At 45.9% G+C, this 27,233-nt stretch overlaps 1 protein-coding gene across 5 annotated transcripts in view; it reads left to right on the forward strand.

The window, feature by feature from the left end:
- The window catches only part of MX1 (MX dynamin like GTPase 1), a 36,281-nt gene that overhangs the window by 1,006 nt on the left and 8,042 nt on the right, over positions 1 to 27,233 (forward strand). For 2 of the 5 annotated variants that reach the window (XM_030805968.1, XM_012501726.2), the window contains exons 2-16: positions 720 to 828; positions 1,280 to 1,392; positions 4,070 to 4,145; positions 5,660 to 5,785; positions 9,453 to 9,645; positions 10,631 to 10,768; positions 13,306 to 13,460; positions 14,504 to 14,642; positions 15,302 to 15,500; positions 17,371 to 17,449; positions 19,016 to 19,138; positions 19,568 to 19,709; positions 22,678 to 22,836; positions 24,727 to 24,803; positions 26,210 to 26,458. In XM_030805968.1, coding sequence (XP_030661828.1) covers positions 5,681 to 5,785; positions 9,453 to 9,645; positions 10,631 to 10,768; positions 13,306 to 13,460; positions 14,504 to 14,642; positions 15,302 to 15,500; positions 17,371 to 17,449; positions 19,016 to 19,138; positions 19,568 to 19,709; positions 22,678 to 22,836; positions 24,727 to 24,803; positions 26,210 to 26,458 — 1,758 coding nt within the window. In that variant the 5' untranslated portion in view covers positions 720 to 828; positions 1,280 to 1,392; positions 4,070 to 4,145; positions 5,660 to 5,680. 5 annotated transcript variants of the gene reach the window in all.

The following is a 27,233-nucleotide window of genomic DNA, read 5'->3' on the forward strand; positions in this document are numbered from 1 at the left end:
TCCCACCAGGCTGCCCAGGCTCCTGATGACTCATCAGAAACATCCCCCTAACCCGCGGCCTTCCTGCAGGAGAGGTTGGGAAGGGGTGGGGGACGGGGCTCGGGGGAGGTCTCCGAGGCACTCTAGTAAGCGGGGAAGGGCGCCGGGAAACTTTCAGATCCACGGCTGCGCGGGCCACGAGCCCACCCGAACGCCGACCACCGCTTTCCGTCGACTTCTATTTCCTGCGAACGCGCGAAAGCAAACCCAAGTCAGAGTGCGGAGGTCGCCGGGGAGGGAAGGTTCAAGGAGTTCTCGCCGATCCTGCTGAATAAAGGGGGTTCCGAGCTGGGCCGAGATGGGGCATGCGCGGGAAGACCCCTGCCCGCTGTTCCCCGCCACCGCCCCAGTGGATGCCATGCCTGGGGCCTCCCCGGCGCGTGGGGCTGACGCACCCTCTGGCCGGGATCGTGGAGTGGGTGCGGTGGACGAAGGGAAGCAGGACAGTCCCGGGGGTGGCAGAAGGAGCCCGGGCACAGCTGAGACCTGCGCTCCCACCCCACCAACACTCACAGCGGGTGACTGCCGAGCTGGGCAATTGTGATGGCCCAAGTTATTTGGTCAAATTTTAAATCGCGTTTGTTATTGGGAAGTAGAGTCCAGTGATACTAACCACGCCTCGACCTCCACCCCCGGTGTCAGTCCTAAAGGGCTCCTAAAATGGCTGTGTCATCTTTCAGCCTTGGACCGCAGTTGCCGGCCAGGAATCCCAGTTTCGCGGTGGACACGCCTCCCACTGCCTCCCTCGCGCCCTTGCCGCCCACCTGCTCACCCAGCTCAGGGGCTTTGGTAGGTAGCAGTGCATTTGGTCTAAAGTGCAAGATGTTCTCTCTTTTATTCATAACGAATTTAAATGCCAGCGGGGTTTGAGGGGAAAATCGCTTTCAGAAGAAAAGGTGAATGTCAGTCCTGCAAGAGTTAGTTTTAAAACTAGACTGGATTGGCACATGTATACCTATGCAACAAACCTGCACGTTCTGCACATGTACCCCAGAACTTAAAAGTATATAAAAAAAGAAAAAACTAGACTGGATTATGTTGGGGAAGTGTAGACGCTTGCATCTTGGGCATTTCCTAGAACGTAGGCAGTAGGTGGTCCTTATTAGGGGTTTTGGGAGAGGAGGGGGGCTGAATCCTACCTCCCATCCCTGCTCCTCTATGGGGTCTGAGCTGAGGAAGCTTCACCACAAGGAGAGAAACCCCCTGACAACCCTGGATGCCACCTTTACCCTCATTGCAGGAATTCCGTGGTCACACTGCTGGGAGATCGGTTCTGGGTCTGAAGGCTGCAGGAAAACTCCCCTTCCCTGAAATCTGGAGTGGAGAACGCCGCCATCCAGCCACCATTCCAAGGTACAGCAGAAATGAAGTGGGTCATTGGGTTCTTTTTTTTCTTTCTTTCTTTCTTTTGAGACAAGGTCTCACTCTGTCGCCCAGGCTGGAGTGCAGTGGCGCCATCTCAGCTCACTGCAACCCCCGCCTCCCAGGTTCAGGCGATTCTGGTGCCTCAGTCGCCTGAGTAGCTGGGATTACAGGCACACATCACCACACCTGGCTAATTTGTACGTGTTTAGTAGAGACAGCATTTCACCATGTTGGCCAGGCTGGTTTCAAATTCCTGGCCTCAAGCGATCCACCCGCCTTGGCTTCCCAAAGTACTGGGATTACAGGCACGAGCCACTGCACCCAGTCAGGTTCATTTTAGTTGTTATGTTAACCGGGTTTCCTCCACCTGTGCGCTAACTTTCACTTTCCCAAAAGGTTTCAGGATGACCCAGTAGGCAATGAGTGATTCTCGAATTCAGGATTTACTGTGAGAGATTCACACAGACAATTGAGCAGACATTCACAGTACAATGATTAAAGGGAGTGATTAGGGTAAGGACCCACAGTGGAGGCTCCGGAGGCCAGCCCACTGACAGCCACTCCAGGGAGTCCAGAAGTTCCTCTCTAGTGCTTGGTGGTGGAGGGAAATCTGTCCCCCCAGGGGCCTCGTCCTGGGCTGCCCAGCTGCCAAAGTCAGGAAGAAGCTTTCAGAAATCTCACTGCCAAGATTCCGAAAATGCTTCAGACATTGCCAGTCCCTCGCTGCTTTTGCGATCCTCCACGGGTGTGCGTGCCACTGGGTCCTTATCCACTGGGATCTCTGGAGGCATTGGGCCACAGAAAGTGTTCCCTCATCCTCTTAGTCTACCACACACATGCTTACCACTTTGAAGAAAAACCCCTTCCCTATGAGCGAAAGTGAGAAACACGTATGTTTATTGTTTCTAAAGAAAAAAGCTTACTATAGGCTTAATGCCACCTAATATGAGTGCCTCCATTTTGAGACATTAGGGTCACAAGTCATTATTATGTTTCATGGGCACAAACCTGCCCTGGGCAGGGACGGAAGGAAGCCCCTGCACAGGGGCAGTTGCTCAGCATGTGAGAAGAGCCTGGTGCATAACCCCATCCACGCCACCTAACACCTCAGGCTCTGACCAGTGGGGCTGTGCAGTAGTGAGTGGGTGGAGGGCTGGAACCCTGCAGCCTCCTCTCCAAACACGGGGTGCAGCCAAGACATTTTAGGAGCAATTTGGGATGGAGAGCTAGGAGTCGCCACCTGTTGGCTCTTCCAAGGCCAGAACTGGTGCCTGCACTCAGTTCAGTTTGAAGACTGCAGCTGGATGCCGAGTTCCATGGAGAAGTAAGAAACCGGTTTGAACTCCCGAGATTGCCCTGCCCCTGAAATCCAAACTGATGTTCCGAATGATCAGGGAAAGATGCAGACGTTTATGGTTTACAGACAAAACCCATAAGGTTTAGCTTTCAGAGAATCTCATTTTATGAAGCAAATTAGGGAAGGGAATCTACTCACCAAGTCCTGTTTCAGCTGATCGAGTGGAACCCGTGGTCATGAGGTACAAGTCTTGGTCTCAATGATGCTCCTTATCTGGCTGCAAAAACGCCAACTGAGGCAACCATAGCCCAGAAGACTGGTACTCCTGAGAGGCAGATGAAGTGGTGGTGTTTGATATCGAGCCTGGGATGCCCTGGGCACATGAAGTCTTTCCAAAGGCATGGGACCTTTAGGGAATAAATTCCCAGATTGTCAGACTCCGTGAGTACCGTTTACGATGGATTGCCTTTTATAACCATCCCACTCCTACCTGACAAAAGAGATGGGCGGATTACAAGGTCAGGAGATTGAGTCCATCCTGGCTAACACTGTGAGACCCCATCTCTACTAAAAAAATACAAAAAAACTAGTCAGGTCTGGTGGCGTGTGCCTGTAGTCCCAGCTACTTGGGAGGCTGAGGCAGGAGAATTGCTTGAATCCAGGAGGTGGAGGTTGCAGTGAGCCAAGATCATGCCATTGCACTCCAGCCTGGTGACAAAGCGAGACTCTGTCTCAAAAAAAAAAAAAAAAAAAGGAATACATCATACATCCCTTTCTTCCCTTCCAAATCAAGCAAGGGTGCCTGCCCTGGAAGTGTGTAAACCCGGGGAAGGGAGACAGAAAAGGATAGTTTTAAGTATTGGTGTCGGGGACGTGTTCTTTAGCCAAGGCAGCATGAACTCATGGCAGCGCTTCCCAACCTTCCTGACACGGGCGTTTCTGTGAACTCCAGTGTGACAGGAGAAAGGGCGTTGGCTCAGGTGTGCAGCTAGATATGTTACAGAGCAGGGTGACAGGCAGGGGTGATGAGTTTTGTTTTAACAACCTATCCCTTCAACCCTCATGGTACTGACAAAGATCACGTGGCTCTCGGGGGAGATTCTCGCGAGGAGAAGCAAGGAGAGCATCCTTACATATTATTGATCCAGGCAGCAGATTTGCAGCAAAGCTCTGTGCTTTATCCATCTATTAAAATAGTTAAAATAGTCAAAACATAGGAAAAGGATTCTGAGAAATTGGAATCGGCTTCAGAGCACACCCCTCCTGCACTTGCACGGTTCTCAGCCTTGGGAATGGGACTGGGTGGGTGGGTACTCTCGGGTGCTCCGCGGGTTTGGGTCTTACTTGTACACTTTGCTTGATTTCAAGGAGGTGCAGGAGAACAACTCTGTGATACCATTTAACTTGTTGACGTTACTTTTATTTGAAGGAACGTATATTGGAGGTAAGTTGGTGCATGCTATTTTCTATAACATTTATTTTGAGTCATAGGAGAAAGATTTTCAGTTACTTTTATCCAAGATTATTAGACACTGTAAAATTTCATATTTAGGCACTTGTCCTACAACATTTAAAAAAAGAATTTCAAATACATACATGTGTATTTGTAAGGCAGACAAGTATAAGGCAGTCAGTTACATGCTTTCAAGAGTAAAATGAATGACGTTTCATTTCCCCCATTTGTGGGAATAAAAGAATGAAAATATGAAATTGATGATCAAAAGAAAGAGCATAAAAGATTAAAAGATTTAGAGCTCACACGGTTCTTTTTTTTTTTTTTTTTTTTTTTTTGAGACGGAGTCTTGCTCTGTCACCCAGGCTGGAGTGCAGTGTTTTAAACTAAAGGTTTGGGTATCAAATTACCATAATATTTGGATTCTCTTGGCTACACTGGAAACAGTTCTATAACAATTTTATTTTTAAATGTAAAATTTTTGTTTGTTGTTTTTAAGACGGGGTCTCGCTCTGTCGCCCAGGCTGGAGTGCAGTGATGCGATCTCGGCTCACTGCAACCTTCACCTCCCAGGTTCAAGTGATTCTCCTGCCTCACCTCCCAAGTAGCTGGGACTACAGACACGCACCACAACTTCCAGCTAATTTTTGAATTTTTAGTAGAGATGGGGTTTCACTATGTTGGCCAAGCTTGCTTCGAACTCCTGACCTCAGGTGATCCACTTGCCTTGGTCTCCCAAAGTGCTAGGATACAGGCGTGAGCTACCGCGCCCAGCCTTTAAATGTAAACTTTTTAATTGTATTACAACTGCATCAGAAGTTGTATCCTTTGCAACTATTCAAATTTATGCTGAAAACATTTTTGAAGTTCCACCTAAAATTATGACAGGAGATAGTTTTAGAAAATCTTTTGGGGAACAGAGGCATATTCTATCTTTTTCTGAGACAGAGTCTTGCTCTGTCACCCAGACTGGGGTGCAGTGGCGTGATCTCAGCTAACTGCATCCTCTGCCTGCCGGGTTCAAGCAATTCTTTGCCTCAGCCTCCTGAGTAGTTGGGATTACAGCTGCCTGCCACCATGCCTGGCTAATATTTTTGTATTTTTAGTAGAGACGAGTTTTACCGTGTTGGCCATCTTGGCCAGGTGGTATTGAACTCCTGACCTCATGATCCACCTGCCTCGGCCTCCCAAAGTGCTGAGATTACAGGAGTGAGCCCTGGGGCCCGGCCTAGAGGGATATTCTTGAAGCGCCTTGAGCAGGGAGGCAGCGTTTGTCTTCATCTGCCCTTGGCTTCTTTAGGTCCCTCTGTTTCTCTTTCCGTGAATAAAGAGCCAGTGAGCACACACTGTGTCTCAGGCACTCTTCTACGCTCTGGGGACATCACCATGAAAAACTAGTCAGAGTCCCCACCTCCAGGGGCCTTCCCTTCTGGTGGTGGGTTTGGTTCCATGGTTGAATGCACACAGCTGCTTATCTGTTCAATAGGCATCTGCTTTATTTTAAGCTTACTTTGCAAAGAAGGAAGATGGTTCTTTCCGAAGTGGACATCGCAAAAGCTGATCCAGCTGCTGCATCCCACCCTCTATTACTGAATGGAGATGATAACGTGGCCCAGAAAAATCCGCGCTTGGTAAGTTGCTCTCTGAAAGTCACTATCCATGTGACATGAGCCATGCCCATTTGGGCCGCCCTTTTCTACAGTGGTGCCACTGCTGCCCAGAGATGCCTGCTCTCTCGCCTCTCCTGTGCCAGGACGCAGATCCTGACCCTCTACTTGTCAGCTTACAATCATATGTAGACTTGTTGCCTTAGCTCACCATGGGTGGAGGTGCTGCTGGGGTTGGGGACACTGGCTCAGCTGTTGATGGGTTCAGCTCATCTGTGCTAGAAGGAATTGGCCCAGGCCCTGGGTTCAAGGAGCGCTAGGTTTGTTTTTCCTGCCCACATCATGATTCAGTCTCAAGCTACAAACCCTGGGGCATCATTAAGATATTATCTCTGTAGGGAAGCCATGTGGTGCATTTTTTGCCCAGAATCAAGACATATTTTTGGTGAGAACCAATCATGACCCCTGGAATCAGTCCAACCTGAGTTGGTCCCGACGCTGACACTCTCAGCTGTGTGATCGTGGGTAGTTATTCCACCTGTTATAAGCCTGGTTTTCCATATCTAAAATGAGAATAATGGTCTTTGCTTTATATGGCTAAGAGGAGTAAGTGCAGGGAGTGTCCAGGTACTCAGAGTGCTCAGTTTCTTATTACCATGGATCACTGGTCTGTTTCAGGCTGGCTCTGTTTTCCTAGGCAATGTTAAACAATTTTTCAAACAATATTTAAAAAACATTGAAGCATTTAGAAAAATACAGGGGACCACCACGTTTCCACCACCCTGATGCCACTGTTTACGTTTTTCTGCATTTCCCTCCCTGGTGCATCTCTCGTCTGGCTGTAAGAGATGTAATTATGTCAGGGTGTCAGGGTGTGGAGCCGGAGGAACTCTCACCCACTCATACTTGCATGCTTTGGAAGCAGCTTGGCCTTTTCCAGTCAAGGAGAACAGAGTGTGTCTTGTGATCTGGCAGTTCCACTTCTGGGGATAGACCGTGGTTCTCAAAGTGTGGCCCCCAGCCCAGCCCATTAGCATCACCTGGGAAGTTGATTGAAATGCAAATGACCAGCCCCTCCTCCCACTCTTAGACCTGGTGAATTGGACACTCTGGGGCAGGGCCCACCCCCTGTGCTTTACCAGGCTCTCCAGGTGATTCTGCTGCGTGCCGGACCTTGAGGACCATGTGTAAACTCTTGCACATCTCCCTGGGAGCCATGTGCATAGCAGCACTGTTTATAACAGCAAAACCCAGAGCCTGTCTACGTGCCTGTCATGGTGGAATGGATACTGGGAGTGTGGTACATTCAAGTAGCAGAATTCTATACAGTAGTAAAAAGGAATGAACTGGAGTTCCAGGTATCAAAATGACTGCATCAAACGAACAATGTTGAACCAAAGAATCAAGTTACAGGAAATATACAAAATGATTCCCCTCATATAAAATTCCCAAACAGGCAGCAATAGGCAATATACCATTGTGGGAAAAACATACAGGTGGCAAAACTATAAAGAAAGGCAAGGATGTGATGATTGCAAGCCTCAGGATAGAGGGACCCTCTGGAGGTGAAGGAGTTGACCCAGAGAGGTGTGTGCAATGTCCTAAGTACTGGGAGTGTTTGTGTTCTTAACCCAAGTGGTTGGTACATGCATATTTGCTTTATTATGTTTGACACACTTTTGTAAATAGATAGTATAAATAAATGAAAACAAAACAAAAAGTTATAAGGTGAACTAAGACCGAGGCTACCAATTGTATTCATGCATTTGGTAAGGCTGTGGTTCTTTCTCAGTCAGGGCCCATTTTGCTCCCTGGAACTTGTGGCCAGGTCTAGAGACATCTTGGTTGTCACAACTCAGGGTGAATAGTGAATAGAGGCCAGGTATTTGGCTAAGCCTCCTACAATGTGTAGGGTAGCCCCTGCAACAAAGAATCATCTAACCCCAAATATGAATAGCTTATTGTCCTGATATAAAGAAGTTATTCTAGTAAAAACGTATGTCTATGATGAAGCATGCACAAAAATAGTCATTAGAAAGAGGTAAAAGATAAAATGATTTTCTTATATTTTCTTCCTGAACCCCAATCAGCCCACATTTGGAAAATTGCACCCAGCTGCTGGTAGGTGGGCAGGACCAAGTGTGAAGTCTGCTGCTTTCTCTGTTTTTATGCAAGTACTTCACTGTTTTGATTACTTTAGTTTTATAGTAATTACGGAAATTAGGTAATGCTAGTCCTCTGACTTTGTTCTTCTTTTTCAAAGTCATTTTGACTAAGAATATTTAGATCATTTCTATTTAATGTGACTGGTAAGATAATTAGGTTTGAGAATATCATCTTGCTAATTGTTTTCTATTTGTCCCATCTGTTCTCCATTCCCCCTTTCGTCTTTTTCTGCCTTCTTTTGGATTATTTTTTATGATTCCATCATGTCTCCTTTGTTGTCTTATTAAGTATAACTCTTGGTGTTTATAGTATATATCTTTAACTTAATAAGTCAACCTTCAAGTGATAGTCTGTCACTTCATGTATAGTGCAAGAACCTTAGAACAGTGTACTTCCATCTCTCTGCTCTGAGCCTTCATACTATTTCTATCATGCATCTTTTACATACATCCTAAACCCCACAATACATTGTTATTATTGATGTTCAAACATTCAATTATCTTTTAAATAAAGATAGCAAAGGAAAGGAAAAAGTGTAGTAGTTACCCCTTCGAGTATAGACTCCTTTGTATAGATCCAGATTTCCGTTCAGTATCATTTTCCTTCTAGAAGAACTTCTTTAACATTTCCTGTAGTGCAGGTCTGCTGGTAATGAATTAGTTAAGCTTTTGAATGGCTAAAAAGGTCTTTGTTTTGCCTTCATTTTTTAAAGATATTTTTGCTGGGTATGGAATTCTAGGTTGATGGTGTTTTTCAGTACTTTAAAAATACTGCTTCACTGTCTTCTCACTTATTACTGCTTCTGATAAGATTGACGGCAGATTTCTCATTTGTGTTCCTCTGCTCACACTATATCATTTTCTGGCTGCTCCTAACATTTTCTCTTTATTACTGGTTTTGAGCAATTTGACCCTCTTATGGCTTGATGATGTTTATGTTTGCTGTGCTTAATGTTTGTTGAGTTTCTGGGATCTTTGGGTTTATGGTTTTCATTAAGTTTGAGGGAATTGTATGTATTATTTCTTCAAATATTTTTTTCTGTCTCTCTTCCATTCTCTTGTGGGGATTCCAGTAACCTGTGTATTAGACTTATTGAAGTTGGCCATCTTTAATGGAGTGTATTGGTTCGTTCTCACACTGCTATAAGGAACTGCCTGAAACTGGGTAATTTATAAAGAAAAGAGGTTTCATTGACTCACAGTCCGCATGGCTGGGGAGACCTCGGGAAACTTACAATCATGGAGGAAGGCATCTCTTCACAAGGTGGCAGGAGAGAGAATGACTCAAGGAGGAACTTGCCAAACACTTATAAAACCATCAGACCTCATGAAAACTCACTGTCATGAGAACAGCATGGGGGAAACCTCCCCCACAATCCAATTACCTCCACCTGGTCTCTCCCTTGACACGTAGGGATTATGGGGATTACAATTCGAGATGAGATTTGGGTAGGGACACAGAACCAAACCATATCATGAGCATGATCTGCAGGCCATGAAGAAGTCTCCATTTTTGCTTCCTCCAGGTGGCTGAGAACAACCTGTGCAGCCAGTACGAGGAGAAGGTGCGCCCCTGCATCGACCTCATTGACTCCCTGCGGGCTCTGGGTGTGGAGCAGGACCTGGCCCTGCCAGCCATCGCCGTCATCGGGGACCAGAGCTCGGGCAAGAGCTCCGTGTTGGAGGCACTGTCAGGAGTTGCCCTACCCAGAGGCAGCGGTAAGAACTTACATTCTATATTGGTCTGCTCAGGCTGCCATAACAAAATACCACAGATGGGGTGGCTTACACAACAAAAGTTTATTTTCTCACAATTCTAGAGACTGGATGTCCAACATCAGGGTTTAGCTTCTCCTGAGGCCTTTCTCCATGGCTTGCAGATGGCCACCTCCTCACCGCTCCCCCATGCGGCCTTCCTTCTGCACACAAGCATCTCTGTTGTCTCTTCCTCTTCTTCATAAGGGCATCAGTCATACTGGATTGGGGCCCACCCTAATGACCTCATGTAACCTTAATTGCCTCTTTAAAGGCCTTATCTTCAAATACAGTCCCATTAGGGGTTAGGGCTTCAACATAGGAATTTGGAGGGAACACCATTTCATAATGCTATCTTATTGCACATTTTTTTCACGTAAGTCATACGTAATTTACAGTTTGAGGAGGATCTGAATAAACGCATTTGGGTCCCCCAGTTCAGAACTATATCAGTGAGGGCTCAAAGAGTTCAGGCCTGGGATGGGTCTTGCAATACAGGTCAGGCATGGTAGGTAGAAGATGGAAGGAGTTTACAGTGGGAGGACAGTTGTAAGGTGGCCTGGTAGCAGCAGAATGCTTTCCTAATGGGGGTAGAGTGTGTATGTTGGGGGGATAATGGAAGATGTTCAGATGAGTTTCGGGGGTTTCCCAATGTGGTCTGCCACCTGAGCTGATGGCAGAACACTGGGATGAGACAGGAAGCCGAAAGTGGTGGCTTTCAAGCGTTAGTAAGCAAAAACTCACCTGGGTTACATATTCAGAATGCGTGTTCTTGAAGTCACCCAGACACAGTGCGATGTCCCCGCACATCAGAGGGTAAGACCAGAAAGTTTCCAGTTTTAAATGTCTCCCCATATGATTGTACAAAAGTTTGAGAACCATGGGCCTGAGGCGCTGTATAGGCCTTTTAAGAGCAAAGTGGAGCACTGATATGGGTGTGGCCTCCTAGGGATCGTGACCAGATGCCCGCTGGTGCTGAAACTGAAGAAACTTGTGAACGAAGATAAGTGGAGAGGCAAGGTCAGTTACCAGGACTACGAGATTGAGATTTCGGATGCTTCAGAGGTAGAAAAGGAAATTAATAAAGGTGAGTACCCTCTGTTTGGATGCCTGGTCAAGCCTTCTGACATGCATGGGGTCTGTTTGTAACTGTTCATACTCCCACCTCCCTGGGCCTGTGCTGTTAGGACCCCTTTCTCCTGCACATCAGGCTCCAGTTCCTTCTACTTCTTTTACCTCATTATGACCAGCACGCTTGGATATCAGCTTCTGATAGCAATAATTTATTTCTGGCCGGGCACAGTGGCTTGTGCCTGTAATCCCAGCTCTTTGGGAGGCTGACACAGGGGGATTGCTTGAGCCTAGGAGTTCAAGACCAGCCAGGACAACATAGTGAGACCCCATCTCTTAAAAAAAAATTAAAATAGCTGGGCAGGGTGGCATACACCTGTGGTCCCAGCTATTCAGGAGGCTGAGGTGGGAGAGTTGCTTGAGCCTGGGAAGTCAAGGCTGCAGTGAGCCGTGATCTTGCCATGGCACTCTAGCCTGACAACAGAGTGAGACCCTGTCTCAAAAGCACATGTATTGCTTATTATGTAAGTATCTAGAATAATGTGAATTTTAAAATGTCCCCAAATATGGACGATCTGTCCCTTATTCAAGGGCTTCCCTACTTAGATCTGGTGGGAAGAGGAGCCAGATATGGGGGTGAGGGAGCTCCTCCCCCTGTTCCTTTGTACAGGGAACTCCACGTTGTGGACAGGATCGTCACTGAACCCCACTCAGAACCAGCACCCTTTTCTAGGGAAGGGGAGTGGCTGTGTTTGCATAAACCCAGCTTAGGCTAATTCATGGCAGGCCTCCATAAATGCAAACCACAAGGATCAATTTGAAGTGTCTGCAAGGGGAAATGACACCAGCAGTGTAGACAGGGCAGAGTAGCTGACAAAGAACAGCCTCTGTGAAATGCATGGATAACATCTTCCTATCGACCCTTCATGTTTTTCTAGCATGTCACATGATTAAGTTTCATTCACACTGGGAAGGTACTGAAGAGACATGAACTGATGCCCAGCAGTAGGAAGGGATGGGTTTAGCATTTGTAAAGATGGAGCATTAATCACATTTGTTGACTGTTTATAGAAAGATAAATAATGTTATTGACAAACCATGATTTTGAATTAGTTGGGATTAAGTTGGCTGCCTGCAGCAGAAAACTCAAAATAACTGTGTGCCTTAGCCCTTGCTGTATAACAAACCCATCTTAAAACTAATGGCTTAACCACTTTTATTTCTCGTGATTTGATGGACCAGCTGGGCAGTTCTTCTCTGGGCTAGCTGGGCTGGGGCTGATGGTCCAGGATGGCCCTTGGCTGGAGTGACCAGGCCTTTGGTCTGTGTGGTCTCTCACCCTCTAGAAGGCTAAGCTGGACTTCTTAATTTGGGTGGAGGGGTTCCCAGCAGCAAGAGAGGGCAAGACGCGACATCTAACGCCTTTCAGTCTCTCCTGGCGTCGCATTGTGTAACATCCCCTTAGCCAGAGAAAGTCACGTGGTCAAGCCCAATTTCAAGGGACCGATTCTCTCTCTCCATGGAAGTGACAAAGGCACCCTGTAAAGTAGCGTGCATACAGGGATGGAAGGGAATGTGGATGCCATTGTGCCAGCAAGTTGCTAACACAGTAATCTAAACAATGTAGAAGCTTTCTGTCCCTCTCATATAAGTCTGAAGGGGGGCAGACCAGGGCTGATGGGGGATTCCATTGTCAGGAACCAAGACTTATTCTTATCCCATTTCTTCATTGGTTGTGGCCTCCGTTTCCAAGGCCCCCCCGTGACTTAGTCAGCAAGTCCACTTTGAAGCCAGCTGGACCATGGCAAGGGGCATATCTCTGCCTTTGTAAGCACACTTTCTGGAAGTTGCACTTAACATTTTCACATGGCCCATTGGCCAGAACCCGATCTCATGACCACATGGCAGGTACGTGGATATTGGGGGAACAATTAGTGGACCATAACCGCTGTTATTTCCTAAGTTCTAAATTGATATCAAACATCCCAAAAAGGCATTCTAGACATAGAAAAGAGTAAAGTGGTGTTAGCCAACAATTTGATGAAACAAATTCATATCCTAAAATTCATTAAGGAGGAAGGAGCAAAATAAAATCTCTTAATGGGCTGTTAACAGCCAGTGCTTATCTTTGCTAAAAATAAGCACATTTCCCCATATAATTTTCCAGTTTATATTTTAGGCATTTCCATATATTTTTATTTGTTTTTATTTTGCTTGGTTGCTAATTTCCTACTGACATCAATGAGAAGGATTTAGGAATGCTACCAGGAAGAACTTCTTGCCTCCGCCCAGCTTTGGACTGGTCTAAGTGGGTGTCACTCATGGTGATGTTCTCACAAGACCTCTCTATACAAAGTGCTGGCCAACAGCAGGGAAAGTACTGAGGTATCCTTTGAGATCTCTTTCATCCCAATCACAGAAAATTGAATCTGTTCCAAATTGCTTTTATCCATGACTTGCAGAGAGGAGAAGATGCTTTCAGAGTATTCACCGTCATGAGATCCTTTCATCCTAAGCTCTGTTTGGGTTTCATTTTTCCTGCCTCTTCTCTAGCCCAGAATACCATTGCCGGGGAAGGAATGGGAATCAGTCATGAGCTAATCACCCTGGAGATCAGCTCCCAAGATGTCCCGGATCTGACTCTAATAGACCTCCCTGGGATAACCAGAGTGGCTGTGGGCAATCAGCCTGCTGACATTGGGTATAAGGTCAGACTTCAGACCCATTCTGACCTTGGCTTTGGCGTGGGGATGGGGCTGTGGGAGGGGTGGGAGGAGAAAGAGGGTACTGTATTAGAGTAACCGTGAGTCCAGAGCTGAGTTTTGGAGTTAGTATTTGGAGGTGTGAGTGGGGAATTTAGAGATCCCGTTGGTCACAGTCTCTTCTGTCAAGTTGAATGGAAGCTTCTTTGGAGAAAGTGAGGCCAGCGGGCACAGTTGGAAATGTGTTCAATGTATTTGTTTTATGTTTTATGCAATGACTCATTTTTGGTTATATACACTTTGCAGCATATCTAAAGTGCTGTGTATTAGGAAAGGGTCTTATGTGGGAAGAGAGCATTAAAAATAAGTATAATGGGCCACACACAGTGGCTCACTCCTATAATCCCAGCACTTTGGGAGGCTGAGGCAGGAGGATTCCTTGAGCCCAAGAGTTTGACAGAAACCTGAGCAACATGGTGAGACCCCCTTCTCTATAAAAGAAAGGTTAAAAAATTAGCCAGGTGTGGTGCCGTGCACCTGTCAGCTACTGGGAGGATTGCTTGAACCAGGGAGGCTGCGATGAGCCATGACTGTGCCACTGCACTCCAGCCTGGGCAACAGAGCAAGAACCTGTCTCAAAACAAAAAACAAAACAAAACAAGCAAGAAAGAAATAGGTATAATGATATTTTAGTATCAGTGAATCTCACTTTACACATTAAAGATTTAGGGGTGAAGTGGGGTTTTTTGGCCACCATTTTTCACTGTGACCATCAGATCTGAGGTCTTAGGGGTTAATTATCTGAAACCTCATGGTTTTCCCTGAGCCTATAGCTCTGTTTCTGCCACAGATCATTTATTTTCTCATAATTCCAGCTTGGTAGGTACCTCCAGGGTTGCGTTTGTGGGTTCATTTCTCCAAAGTTACTTCTTTTGGGGGAAATACCCCTGGGACTCTTAGGGCCTGAAGCAAGTGCAAGGTCAGGACCTGTCTCACCTCTCACTTGCCTTTGCCATACTCACGAGTCACCTCCTCTCATTTCCTTACAGATCAAGACACTCATCAAGAAGTACATCCAGAGGCAGGAGACGATCAGCCTGGTGGTGGTCCCCAGTAATGTGGACATCGCCACCACAGAGGCTCTGAGCATGGCCCAGGAGGTGGACCCCGAGGGAGACAGGACCATCGGTGAGAATGGGGGAGCCCCCCTGCGCTCGCTGAGAATGAGGGAGCCCGCCTGTGCTCCGTGAGAATGGGGGAGCCCGCCTGCGCTTGGTGAGAATGGGGGAGCCCGCCTGCGCTCGGTGGTCTGCCAGTGGGCAAGGATCCCTCCAGTCTCCATGGGCTTTGCACAGTGGGGACCTGCCTCCACTGAGACCTGCTAAGGGAGCAGGTTTGGTGCCCACCAAGGCCAAGTGAAATGAGCTGCTTTTGACTCTCACTGGCTGGGTTGCCTTGTAACCCTTATCTACTTGCTCAGAAAGGCACAGCGGGCTCGGAAGCAGGGCAAACTCAGGAGGCACGTGGTACTCATTAAGAATGCCTTTGAGATGGGATGTCCATAACTCAAGGGATAAACAAAACGTGGCATGTTCTACAGTGGGCCCGGGTGAAGGAGCTTGGGGAGAGCCACACGCTGTTCTGGGAGGCATCCCTGCCTTCCCGCGGCTTGTGGTGGAGTTCTTTTCTGGAGCGGGGCTCCACCGGCCCCATGGTTCTGCAGGGGCCATGGCCTGTCCTCAAGCAAGGATGGGAGGAAACCCGGGGAGGCCAGGGGCGTGAGTGTTGTTCGTTCACCTTGCCTCGTGACTGGGCGCGTTCTCTCCCCAAATACATCTGGCTCGCAGGAATCTTGACGAAGCCTGACCTGGTGGACAAAGGAACTGAAGACAAGGTTGTGGATGTGGTGCGGAACCTCGTGTTCCACCTGAAGAAGGGCTACATGATCGTCAAGTGCCGGGGCCAGCAGGAGATCCAGGACCAGCTAAGCCTGTCCGAAGCCCTGCAGAGAGAGAAGGTCTTCTTTGAGGACCACCCATATTTCAGGTGCGCTCGCATGGGTTTCATCATGGATCAGTTCACGCCCAGGATGTCAGGCCTTCCTGGGGACAGTGGCGGCCATCCCACAGATGTGTGGAGTGTGTATGTGTGTGTGTGTGTGTGTGTGTGTGTGTGAGAGACTATGCTTGTTCCCCAACAAGGACTATGGAATTCAGCTAGAAGAATAGAAAGGGGATTACAAAATACTGCAAGAAAAAAAAAACCTAAAAACCAATCAAAATAGGGAGAGAACAATGTACAATAATTTACATAGCATGGTGCTGGAACCATATTTTATAAAAACATAAATAGAAGAGAATAGAAAAAAAGTAGAAAGCCCAGAAATAGACCCAGATATATATATTTGACACATGATAAATGCAGCATTTCGAATCCAATAGTGGACTATATCAGCTTGAGTATCTATTAATGGTGTTGGGATAATTAATATTTGGGAAAAAATTAAAATACTGTCCTTACTTACCTCATTATACCAAAATAGTTAAAGTTTAAAGTTATATATTAAAAGGAAGCAATAAGCATCCCAGAAGAAAGGTAGGTGAATAGTTTATAAGAACCTTCTATCCCTCCTACCAAAAGTGACATTTTTTAAAAGGAAAAGACTGATAAATTGGTAAGATTTAAAATGATGAGACTATGTAGGGTTGTAAACATTCTCGCATTCAGTTCTCCCAGAAGCCTACAGAGAACCATTACTCAGAATTCCAGGAATATCAAATGGAAACTTACATGCCGTTCTGCACATTCACAATTGCCAGAAGATGAGATGACTCAGTGTCCATTGATGGACCGATGCAGAAAGCGATGTGGTCTGTACAAAAACATGGAATACTTTCAGCCTTAGAAAGGAAGGGCATTCTGACACATGCTACAACATGGATGAAGCTTGGGACCATTCTACTAAGTGAAAGAACCCAGTCATAGGAGAACGGATACTGTCTGATTCCACTTAGCTGAGGTCCCTGGAGTAGTCAGATTCATAGAGACAGAAAGAATGATGGGTGCCAGGGGCCGGGAGAGAGAGAATGGGGAGGTAGTGTTTAATGGGGCCACTGTTTCAGTTTGGGAATATGAAAAGTTCTGAAGACAGACAGTGGTGATGGTTGCATAATAGTGTGAATGTACTTAATGCCACTCAAGTGTACTCTTGAAGATGGTTAAATGGTCAATTTTATGTTATATGTATTTTACCACAATTTAGAAAAATAGAGAAACTGAAGCTTAGGTATGAGTATACTCTCACAAAAAGGCACAGAAACTCATGCTTCACTGCTGCCTTTATCCTAAAATGTCCTATAAAATGTGGGAAACCCTGTAATAACTCACTCTGTGAGCACAAATTTGGATCAAGTGAGAAGATGCTTGCCTTCCTTCCTCCAGGCAGCCCATGGTTTAAGTTTTTATCTCGGACAAGATATCTTGTGTCTCTTCTCCTCAGTGTTCTGCTACCCATTTATCTCAATATGCTTCAATGTATTCGTATGAAGCTAGGTCTGTATCCATTATGATTACCTACACATATTACACATAGAAGGGGGTATGTGTTATAAAAACATATCTATACATGTCTGTGTATTTTTGTGATGACCAAGTCTATAGTCAAACACCATGATACACATTTATTATATCAGCTGGAAGGGCTCATTCCATATCTTTGTTGAAATATCCTAGATTGCTAAAATTCAGTCATAATCCTATTCAGTCCAATTCTGAGTATTTGTTGGGTACCAACTGCAAGACATTCCATCCAGTTGTAAGCAACTGAAATTTGCCTTGACTTTCCCCAACAGCAAAAAGGCAGACATGCGTGTTCTGGCTACATCAAGGTGGAAATCGGTCCTGTGTTCTCTTCTAGGGATCTGCTGGAGGAAGGAAAGGCCACGGTTCCCTGCCTGGCAGAAAAACTTACCAGCGAGCTCATCACACACATCTGTGTAAGCACGGGCAGAGCTGTGGGTTCTCTAAAAAGAATACTACAAACACAGAGCTGAACCTTGCTGGCTTCTTAAACATCACTGTACACACAGATCTTCTGAGGATCTTGTTAAGATGCAGATTCAGATTCTGTGGGTCTGGAGTGGGGCCTAGAATTCTGCATTTCCAGCAAGCCCCCAGACAATGTGGATATTGCTTTTCAGGGGACCACAGTCTGGGGGGATGCTGATAGACTATATCTACTGGGCCAAAATAAAAATTAAAATCTTATGCACAAGCTACTAACTCTTCCTTTCTCGTTGACAACCACTATTATAATGTCTTAGTCATTCTAATGAACATATTTTTTAACTTCTAAAAGCTTTGTAAAAGCTCTCTGTGGTTCTTTTTAAAAATCTGCCTGAATGTAGTCTCTTCCTTTTTGAAATTTTCTTTTCTTTTCTTTTTTTTTTTTTTTTTTTTGAAACAGAGTCTCATTCTGTTGCCCAGGCTGGAGTGCAGTGGCGTGATCTCGGCTCACTGCAATCTCCGCCTCCTGGGTTCAAGCAATTCTCCTACCTCAGCCTCCTGAGCAGCTGGGATTACAGGTGCACACCACCATGCCTGGCTGATTTTTGTATTTTTAGTAGAGACAGGGTTTCACCATGTTGGCCAGACTGGCCTTTTTCAAATTTTCAACTTAGCACCAGAGTGCAAGGTCTTCCACGCAGTCCCCAGGAATGCAGGTGTAGAACGGAGTGGTTTCCAGCTGACCGTGATGAGCGTAGAGCTCTTTGGGGTCCCACTGTATGCAGAAAGAGGATGCTTCCTTATTAGATTCCCCACCTCGAGCAAGCCCATGGGGGTTGATTTTTTGCCTCTGCACCAAGTCAGGCTCATAGGTTCCCGTTCGAGTTTTCTTACCTAGACAGATGCCCTTGTGGCTGAGCCGGGCTCCACTGCTGCCTTCTCCTTGAGCCCCTGCCTGGCCACTGTTACTGGGGCTGGCCTCTGACTACCCCTCACTAACTTGTGAGTCCACTGATACATTTAAAGGTGCGGCTTTCCCATGTCAGCTGGCATTTTTAGATGTTTGCCGTGGAAGGGTGAGCCAGCATACGGCGTCAACCGTATTGTTAAAAACATAAGTCTCTGATCACTTTTTATTGATTGCAAACAACATAAAATTTGTTGAATCTCAAATTGCTCCAAATGCCACTTTTTCAGAACCTACTAGACAAGTGGATCTCTCTAGTCTCCTTCCGGAGAGTTTACCTAATATGACCACAGAGGAACTGCTCCTGGGTCACTCTACCGGGGCCCAGGACCCATGCACAGTGGGTGCCTCAGTGTTGCCCATGAGGCTGCTGTCTCAGGAGTGGGGAAGGGGGAAGACCTGGGCAGAAAACAGTGTCCCTAGTGTGTGCCCCCCGCCCCCGCCCCCGGGTCTGGAAAAGCTTCCTTTTAGAGGAAGCCAGGAAGTCAAATGGCCCACACAGCTCCTCTGCAGAGGGAGGCCCAGAACCTCCTTTTCATTCTCTGTTCATCTTTATAAATTTCCATTATTTTCTCTCCATTTTCCTCAGAAATCTCTGCCCCTGTTAGAAGGTCAAATCAAGGAGAGTCACCAGACAATAACAGAGGAGCTACAAAAGTATGGTGTCGACATCCCGGAAGATGAAAATGAAAAAATGTTCTTCCTGATAGATGTGAGTGTTGCCAGCTGCATGGAGCTGGAGAAGCACTTGTCATGGTCAAAAAAGGGACCCTGGGCCTTATGCACTTCCTTCTTCACTCCCCTAAGGCTGGTCCAAAGACACCTGGCCCGTAGCACTCAAAGGGTGGACAGGGCTGAGGGAGGCAGGGCAGGGAGTGCGGGTGTGGGGGTGGAGTCAGCAGCGAGGGATGCTCAGGCTGCATTGTGCCCCCTCTGTCACAAGCATCACCCAGATCCCTAAGGCAGTAAGGGGTGGGATAGGATTTTCCGGTGCCAAAACCTCTTCTTTCCCCTGATCCACAGTGTCCCATAAGAAAGCAAAGAGTGACTCCCCACCCTCCACATAGGCACGGCCTCCAAATGACCTTGACACTTGGATTTGAAGTCTATCCACTTATACTGATGTTTTTCTTCTTGACAGAAAATTAATGCCTTTAATCAGGACATCACCGCTCTCATACAAGGAGAGGAAACTGTAGGAGAGGAAGACATTCGGCTGTTTACCAGACTCCGACACGAGTTCCACAAATGGAGTACAATAATTGAAAACAATTTTCAAGAAGGTGAGTGTCTTAGTCCCTTCTTTTGGGCTGCTACAACCGAATACCTGAGACTGGGTCATTTATAAACAATGGAAACTTACTGCTCATTGTTCTGGAGGCGAGAAATCTATTCTTAAGGAATCAGGAAATTTGGTGTCTGGTGAGAGCTTGTTCTCTGCTTCAAAGATGGCACCTTCTAGCTGTGTCCTCTCATGGGATAAGGGACGAACAAGCTTCCTCAGACCTCTTTTTTACAGGGGTACCACAGGCATACCTCAGAGATATTGTGGGTTCAGTTCCAGACAAAACGAATATTGCAATAATGCAAGTCACGTAAACTTTTTGGTTCCTGGTACATAAACAATTCATTTATGCCATACTGCAGTCTATTAAGTATGTAATAGCATTAGGCCTCAAAAATATGTACGTTCCTTAGTTTAAAACACCTTATTGCTAAAACATTGCTGATACAGAAACAAAAAGTGAGCATGTGCTACTGGAAAAAAATGGTGCTGATTTGCTTGACATGGGGTTGCCACAGACCTTCAATTTGTAAAAAATACGATATCTGTGAAGTGCAATAAAACAAGGTATGCCTGGAATCCCATTCATGAGGGCAGAGTGCTCATAACCCAATCCTTCCTAAAGGTCTCCTCTGTTGATACTATCACACCGGGGATTAAGTTTCAACATAGGAATTTTTAGGGGACGCCAACATGTAGACCATAGCAATGAGTCAATCGTGTGGTAAACCTGATACGTTGGCTTAAGACAGAGAAGAGTGGGGCAGTTGGGGAGGATGGTCAGGATAAGGACCTAGTGACAACTAAAGCCATGTTTGCTCTCTTCTATATCACTGAACCCAAATGACCATCCGCTGATGAATCCATAAACCAACTGGCGTGTGTCTGTGTGTAGCAGTTGGCCTTGGCTGTCATAACAAAGTACCACAGACTTGTGGGGGCTTAAACAGTAGGAATTTATTTTCTTACAGTTCTGGAGGCTGGATGTCCAAGATCAAGGTGTTGGTGGAGCTGGTTCCTTCTAAGGCCTCTCTCCTTGCCTTGCACATGGCGTCTTCTCGCTGGGTCCTCATGTGGTTGTCCCTCTGTGTGTGTGTCCTCATCTCCTCCTGCAAGGACACTAGGCAGATGGCATGAGAGCGCACCCTAGTGACCTGATTCCAATTTAATTACCCCTTTGCCTGTCTCCAAACACAGTCAGATTCTGAGTTTCTGAGGGTTAGGACTTGAACGTAGGAATTTGAAGAGGTCACAACTCAAACTCAGCCCATAACACCAAGCCCTGGAATATTTCCAGCCACAGACAGGCAGAGTGCTGGTCCACAGCACCCCATGGATGAACCTTGAAAATGTCATGCTGAGTGAAAGAAGCCAGCCACAAAGGCCACAGTCTATGATTCCATTGATAGAAAAATGGCTAGAACGGGCAAACCCAGGCAGGCAGGAAGCAGAATAGTGGCTGCCAGGGGCTGGGGAGGGAAAAGTGGGAAGTGATCCCTGATGGGTGATGGGTGTGGGGTTTGGGAGTTATGTCTGGGGATGGTTGCACAACTTTGTGAATATACTAAAATTCACTCACTCATACACTTTTTTTTTCTTTTTCTTTGGAGACAGGGTCTCGCTCTGTTGCCCAGGCTGGGGTGCAGTGGCTCGGTCTCGGCTCACTGCACCCTCTGCCTCCCAGATTCAAGCGATTCTCCTGCTTCAGCCTCCACCCCCCCTAGTAGCTGGAATTACAGGCACCTGGCTAATTTTTGTATTTTTAGTAGAGATGGGGTTTTACCATGTTGGCCAGGCTGGTCTCGACCTCCTGACCTCAGGTAATCCACTGGCCTCAGCCTCCCAGAGTGCTGGGATTATGGGCGTGAGCCACCGCGCCTGGCCTGAACCATATATTTTTAATAGAGTGAATTTTATACTATGTAAATGACATCTCAGTTAGAAAAATCCTTATGATTTTCTGACTAAAAAAGTGTTCTAGATTACCATTCAAAAAGGAACTCAAACCCTCTGGACTTATGATGGGGCTAACTCTCTATGGTGTGGACTGTTGGGAGTACAGATAATTCCAAAAGTTTAAAGGAAAATGCAGCATCTCACACAGTGAACAGTGCTACTGTAGCACATTCATACAAGTTGATGTGCCTGGTTTACTCTGTTATCCCATTTGACTTGTAAACACTTTCTACACATGGCAACACTTTCGACGCATGAATATGTGATGTATTGTTAATTCCAGAAAGTGTTCATGCTCATTTCTAATGGGCATGCAGTTGAGGGCAAGGAATGTATTATGGTACAATTTCTTTGGTAAAACTAAAATTGGATTCACAAAACTTCATACTCGAGTACGTTTTTAAGAAGGGGTCTTGGCCGGGCACGGTGGCTCACGCCTGTAATCCCAGCACTTTGGGAGGCCGAGGCGGGCAGATCATGAGGTCAGGAGATCGAGACCATCCTGGCTAACACGGTGAAACCCCGTCTCTACTAAAAATACAAAAAAATTAGCCGGGTGTGGTGGTGGGCACCTGTAGTCCCAGCTACTCGGGAGGCTGAGGCAGGAGAATGGCGTGAACCCGGGAGGTGGAGCTTGCAGCGAGCTGAGATCACGTCACTGCACTCCAGCCTGGGCGACAGAGCGATACTCTGTCACAAACAAACAAACAAATGAAAAAAAAGGGTCTTAGTCGAAGTTTCTGCATGTGCGGGTTCCTGGCATTGTACCTGGCTCTGCACTCTCCTTCCTTAGATGACTAAGGAAAATTATCTTGAGATCTGGCGTGTGTGTGTGTGTGTGTGTGTGTGTGCAATCCCTGGATATTTTTAGTTTACCAGTTAGATTTGTTTTGATACCACTTTTTCTTGCCATTTATATTTTCAGAAAATTTAGAATGCTATTGTGTTTAGAAAAATGTGCAAGATTATTTTTGTAAAATAATTTAGAGGTTTTTTTTTTCCTGCTATAGGCCATAAAATTTTGAGTAGAAAAATCCAGAAATTTGAAAATCAGTATCGTGGTAGAGAGCTGCCAGGCTTTGTGAATTTCAGGACATTTGAGACAATCGTGAAACAGCAAATCAAGGCGCTGGAAGAGCCGGCTGTGGATATGCTACACACCGTGACGGGTGAGTGCTTAGTTTCACTTCTGAGCATTGATTTCTAAAGAAGGGAAAGGTTCGAACCAAAGCCAGCACCAAACTTCAGCACTTTCCTCCTGGGGTGCATCCCACACCAACGAGCAAACCTCTCATTCTCCAGATCCCAAGTTGGTGTTCAACAATTCAATTCAATTCTGGCACTAACTACCCTGAGTCAGTGTGGACCCCATAGCTTAAGGGCTCAGTCCCATAACACTGGCCCCAACTACAAATGCCGGTCACAAGCCCCAGACCTCCCATTCTTCTGACGGACTGTTTATAAATCAAGGTTCTTGCGATCCATTCCTCAGGTCAACCAAGAACTCTGGAACACACTTCACTGACATTTACTGGTCTATTAGAAAGGATTTGATAAGGGGCACAAATGAAGCTGTTGAAGAGGCACATAGTAGGGGCCTGAACACAGAAGCTTCTGTCCCCACGGGGGTGGGGGTACCACCCTCATGGCACAAGGATGTGGTCATCAACCAGGGAGCTCTTAGAACCTCACCACTGAGAAGGTTTTATGGAGGATTCATCAGGAAGGCATGATGGAGGATTGACTCAATCTCCAGGCCCTCCCTCCTCTGTGGAGCTGGAAGTTCTAAGTTTCTAGCCAAGGCTTGGTCTTTCTAGTGCCTGGCCCCAATCCTGAAGCTATGTAGGGGCCCACCAGGCATCATCTCTTAAAAACACGAGATACTCCTAAGGCCAGACATTCCAAGAGATGTAGGGGCTATGTGTTAGGAAATGGGGACAAAGACAAAATATTTCTATTTTTCCTGTCATACCACACCTCCACCCTGTTCCACTGCTCTGCTGGCTTCATACTCAAAATTCACACTCAAAATCGGCTGTTTATTTGAAGTCTCTGAGGAGTAAAGCCGATGGTGACATAACTACACATGTAGACGTGTTTGGAGCCTTTTAGAGTGCTGTAGGAATCTAGGTGTGTCACGGATAGGTAGGAAACTAGATCCTACTGTGGATCCACCCCCTTCTTGAAATGCTTTGCTTTCTTGATTTTCCAGATGTTATTGAATCTCTCTTCTTCATCCTCTCCTTGACTGACAGCGTCCTTACTCACACTTCAGCTGCCTCATCTTAGCAGTAATTAATAATCACTCATGGATCCATGAACTAAGGAGCTGGAGATAGCCTCAGAACAGCTCATTCAGAGGTGTATTTCCAGTAAAATTGACCTTTTAGCCCTAATAATCATATACCAAAACCTGCAATCATGTTGTTTTGGTCCATTGTAGACTCTTAACTCATTCCAGAGGAAAGTTTGTAATACTTAGAGCCTTATAGTCATAAAAATCAATATAGATATACCTATTTATTTTTCAGAAATGTATGACATGGAGATCCATAAGAGGTTTTCAATCATAAAGATACTATACATTGTATTACAATAAAATTCTGTGAGGAAGTAGAATAGAAATGAGTTTCAAAAATAAAAGATAAATAATATAAATTTTTTAATCTAAATAAGAGCTTGTTCTTGTATGTTTTTCAAATGGATAATGTAGACATTCAAATTCCATTGATATATTTAAGAGTGATTTGACTTATATTGAGTTGTGTTATAAAATATTAATATTTATAATTTAACGGAAATTACATTCTTTGCAACTATTTAGGATAAAAAGTTTAAATATCAAATAAGTGTATGCCAGGGGTCATTTGCTTTTAAGATTCTCCCAGCAAGTTATTAAGCAAAAAGACCACGCCTTCCTTTTTCATGGTAAAGAGAAGAAGGGAGCAGGGAGAGGGGAAACTTTACTTCATACTATTTGATCCTCATATTTTTTTTGCATCTTAGGAAGAGAACAAATGATCCTACCAACATTGAATTATTTTTCTCTCTTTGATTAGATATGGTCCGGCTTGCTTTCACAGATGTTTCGATAAAAAATTTTGAAGAATTTTTTAACCTCCACAGAACCGCCAAGGTAAAACCAACCATGTGTTATTTAAAAAAAAAAAAAAAAATTAAGCTTGACACTAGAAAACAGATTTCTTGGATGAGGATTATTTCAACTTTATTGTATACATTTAGAGCAGCAAATAACATCACTCACTAGTGCTTTTTCTGATGTTACCGGTGATGTCTGGTTAAAAGCAATAAAGGAGGGATTGCTTAAATGCATAGAACAAGAGATCCACAGTTAGTGGAGAAGATTATCATATCTAAGAGCAATGGCTCCAAATCCAAAAACTCACTGAGGAAGCTACATATAAAAATAGAATCTTTCTGGCCCGAGTGGGCATGATAAGCCTGTAATCCCAGCACTTTGGGAGGCTGAGGCCGGTAGATGACTTCAAGCCAGGAGTTTGAGACCAGCCTGGCCAACATGGCAAAACCCCATCTCTACTAAAAATACAAAAAAGTAGCTGGACATGGTGGTGCATGCCTGTAGTCCCAGCTACTTGGGAGGCTGACATTTTAGAATCGGTTGAGCCCAGGAGGCGGAAGTTGCAGTGAGCCGAGATTACACCACTGCACTCCAGCCTAGGTGATGGAGCAAGACCCTGTCTCAAAAAAAAAAAAAAAAAAAAAAAAGTCTTCCCATCCAGAGTGAGGAAAGAGCCTACAGGAAATGAGCCTGGGGGACAGACTGGGCCGGGAGACCAGACTTAGCCACTCTTAGAAACAGGCGTCCCCGGCACAGATGAGGAGCCTGACCCCATGATTCACCAGCTGGAGGCCTTGGGATGTGCCACTTCCAGGCTGTGCCCCTGACTCCTCATTCATAAAATGAGACTAATAAGGCCTTCCTCAGAAGGTCGAGATGGACATGGAGTAAGGTGTTTAGGATGCACCTGCCACTGTGCACTGTGCCTCTCATCAAGGCCTGGAGGGTCCAGGGGTGAAGTTTCTCCTCCTCAGGTTTTGGCAACCAGTTTCTCTAAACCCCGGGAACATAAAACAGAATTTATCTGACTTAAACATGGCTCCCCTGCTCATCCCTGTGGATTATCTGATGGCTATGACAATCCTTGCCATCAGATATAGAAGCCCCTAAAAGAGAAAGGAAAGAAGCTGAGTTACGGGGCCTGAAAGCAAGCCTGTGCAGGTCCCCAGGCCCCGGGATGGGGGTCCGGCCCATCTGTGGCTCAAGCCTCCTGGGAAGCTCTGACCCTCAGCCAGGGCTAGAAACATGCCTTAGATACACCAGGGCGTGGCCCAGAGGGCTGTTCCAGGAAACGTGCTGTTTCACTCACAGTGGGTAAACCTGGTATTTACAGACTTCTTACCTACTTTCCTGTGACTCAGGAATTTGTGTCTTGAGGGAAACTGAGTTGTGTATTTTTTTTTTTTTTTTTTTTTTTTTTTTTTTTTTTTTTTTTACTGTAGTCCAAAATTGAAGACATTAGAGCAGAACAAGAGAGAGAAGGTGAGAAGCTGATCCGCCTCCACTTCCAGATGGAGCAGATTGTCTACTGCCAGGACCAGGTATATAGGGGTGCGTTGCAGAAGGTCAGAGAGAAGGAGATGGAAGAAGAAAAGAAGAAGAAACCCTGGGATTTGGGGGTTTTCCAGTCCAGCTCGACAACAGACGCTTCCATGGAGGAGCTCTTTCAGCACCTGATGGCCTATCACCAGGTACGTCTTCGCATGGTTCAGGATGGCAGCTTCCATTCTTTCCTTTTCTTCTGAACGCCTCTCTCTTTAGTCTTGCTCTCTCTGTAGGTGACGTTGGTCAGCTCTGTCGTTTACCTCCTTGTTAGCCTCCTGTATTAGTCCATTTTCATGCTACTGATAAAGACATACCTGAGACTGGGCAATTTACAAAAGAAAGGTTTAACAGACTTACAGTTCCACGTGGCTGGGGAGGCCTTCTACCATCATGGCAGAGGGCAAAGGGCACTTCTTACCTGGTGGCGGTGGCAAGAGAGAGAATGAGAGCCAAGTGAAAGGGGTTTCCCCTTATCAAACATCAGATCTCATGAGACTTACTCACTACCATGAGAACAGTATTGGAGAAACTGCCCCATGATTCAATTATCTCCCCCTGAGTCCCTCCCACAACATATGGGAATTATGGGCGTACAATTCAAGATGAGATTTGGGTGGGGACACAGCCAAACCATATCGCCTCCATAGAAGCAGCTCAACCTCAGACAGAGAGATGGTGGCTTAGAGCCACTGACATCTGGTTTTGATGGCTGTCTAGGTCTGGCCAAGTTACTTAACCTCTCTGAGCCTCAGCTTTCTTTGTAAAATGGTGTCTCCTCATAGATTCTAGTGCATATTCCAGGAGATGAGTGTGGATGATGATCATGGATTGCTAATGGAAAAACCAAACTCTGTTAAAATATTTGAAAGAGGTTTATTCTGAGCCAAATATGAGGGACCGTGGCTCTGGGAACAGTCTCAG

The sequence above is a fragment of the Nomascus leucogenys genome, chromosome 25, assembly GCF_006542625.1.
Source record: "Nomascus leucogenys isolate Asia chromosome 25, Asia_NLE_v1, whole genome shotgun sequence".
Lineage (NCBI taxonomy): Eukaryota > Metazoa > Chordata > Mammalia > Primates > Hylobatidae > Nomascus > Nomascus leucogenys.